The 1,269-nt window shown below is 36.1% G+C and overlaps 1 protein-coding gene across 1 annotated transcript in view; it reads right to left on the reverse strand.

Annotated features, from left to right (window-relative positions):
• Positions 1 to 6: 6 nt before the first annotated feature.
• The window catches only part of LOC100637703 (major vault protein-like), a 29,850-nt gene continuing 28,587 nt past the window's right edge, over positions 7 to 1,269 (reverse strand). Inside the window, exon 18 of the mRNA XM_019993827.1 lies at positions 7 to 314. Within this exon, the coding sequence (XP_019849386.1) occupies positions 129 to 314 (186 nt within the window). The 3' untranslated portion in view covers positions 7 to 128. The remainder of the gene's footprint in view (positions 315 to 1,269) is intronic.

Consider the following 1,269-nt stretch of genomic DNA (forward strand, 5'->3'; position numbering starts at 1 on the left):
TTAGTGTCTGTTGAGTAGGTGAAGTGGTGTCAGGTGCATTAGTAGTGGTAGGTGAGTGCCAGTGTTGTATTAATATCCAGCAGGACAGCTGCTAATGGAGTCTACGTTATAACTGATGTCTGTGTCTATCAAGGTATATCAATCGTTACTTGTCTCTTAGGTCTGAAGAACTTCCCAAAGAAAGAGTTGGAGGCTGTTCTTTGTCTAATGGATTCCTGTTCTTCTTCCTCGAGGACCATATCAAGAGACTTGGAGCGCTGGGCTTCAAGTGGAGAGAGTTTATTGACGTCATCAAACACGTTAGTCTCTAGCATCTGATGGGAAAGATAATAAGAAAATAAAGCAACACGTACAGGTAAGAGAAAAGAGCATAATATGTATCAGAAAAAGTAATAAAATTTGGGGCGATTTCGAAGCCATTTTTTGGAAAAAACCATGGGCTATAGTACAGGGTATTTTTCAGAATTTTGACGCTTTCTTAAAATGGCCGTAACTTGAAAAATTGAAGTCGAAATCGCCTCAAACTTGCTACACAGAATAAGGACATCAATATGTATCAGAAAATGTAATAAAAATTTGGGGTGATTTCGGAGCCATTTTTTGGAAAAAACCATGGGCTATAGTACAGGGTATTTTTCAGAATTTTGACGCTTTCTTAAAATGGCCGTAACTTGAAAAATTGAAGTCGAAATTGCCTCAAACTTGCTACACAGAATAAGGACATCAATATGTATCAGAAAATGTAATAAAAATTTGGGGTGATTTCAGAGCCATTTTTTGGAAAAATCATGGGCTATAGCCTTAGGTAATTTTCAGAATTTTGACGTTTTCTTAAAATGGCCGTAACTTGAAAAATTGAAGTCGGAATCAGCTCAAACTTGCTACACAGCATAAGGACATCAATATGTATCAGAAAATGTAATAAAAATTTGGGGTGATTTCAGAGCCATTTTTTGGAAAAAACCATGGGCTATAGCCTTGGGTATTTTTCAGAATTTTGACGTTTTCTTAAAATGGCCGTAACTTGAAAAATTGAAGTCGGAATCACCTCAAACTTGCTACACAGCATAAGAACATTATTATGTATCAGAAAATGTAATAAAAATTTGGGGTGATTTCGGAGCCATTTTTTGGAAAAAATCCATGGGCTATAGCCTTGGGTATTTTTCAGAATTTTGACGTTTTCTTAAAATGGCCGTAACTTGAAAAATTGAAGTCGGAATCACCTCAAACTTGCTACACAGCATAAGAACATTATTATGTATCAGA

The sequence above is a fragment of the Amphimedon queenslandica genome, unplaced genomic scaffold, assembly GCF_000090795.2.
Source record: "Amphimedon queenslandica unplaced genomic scaffold, v1.1 AMPQUscaffold_13487, whole genome shotgun sequence".
NCBI classification, from domain to species: domain Eukaryota; kingdom Metazoa; phylum Porifera; class Demospongiae; order Haplosclerida; family Niphatidae; genus Amphimedon; species Amphimedon queenslandica.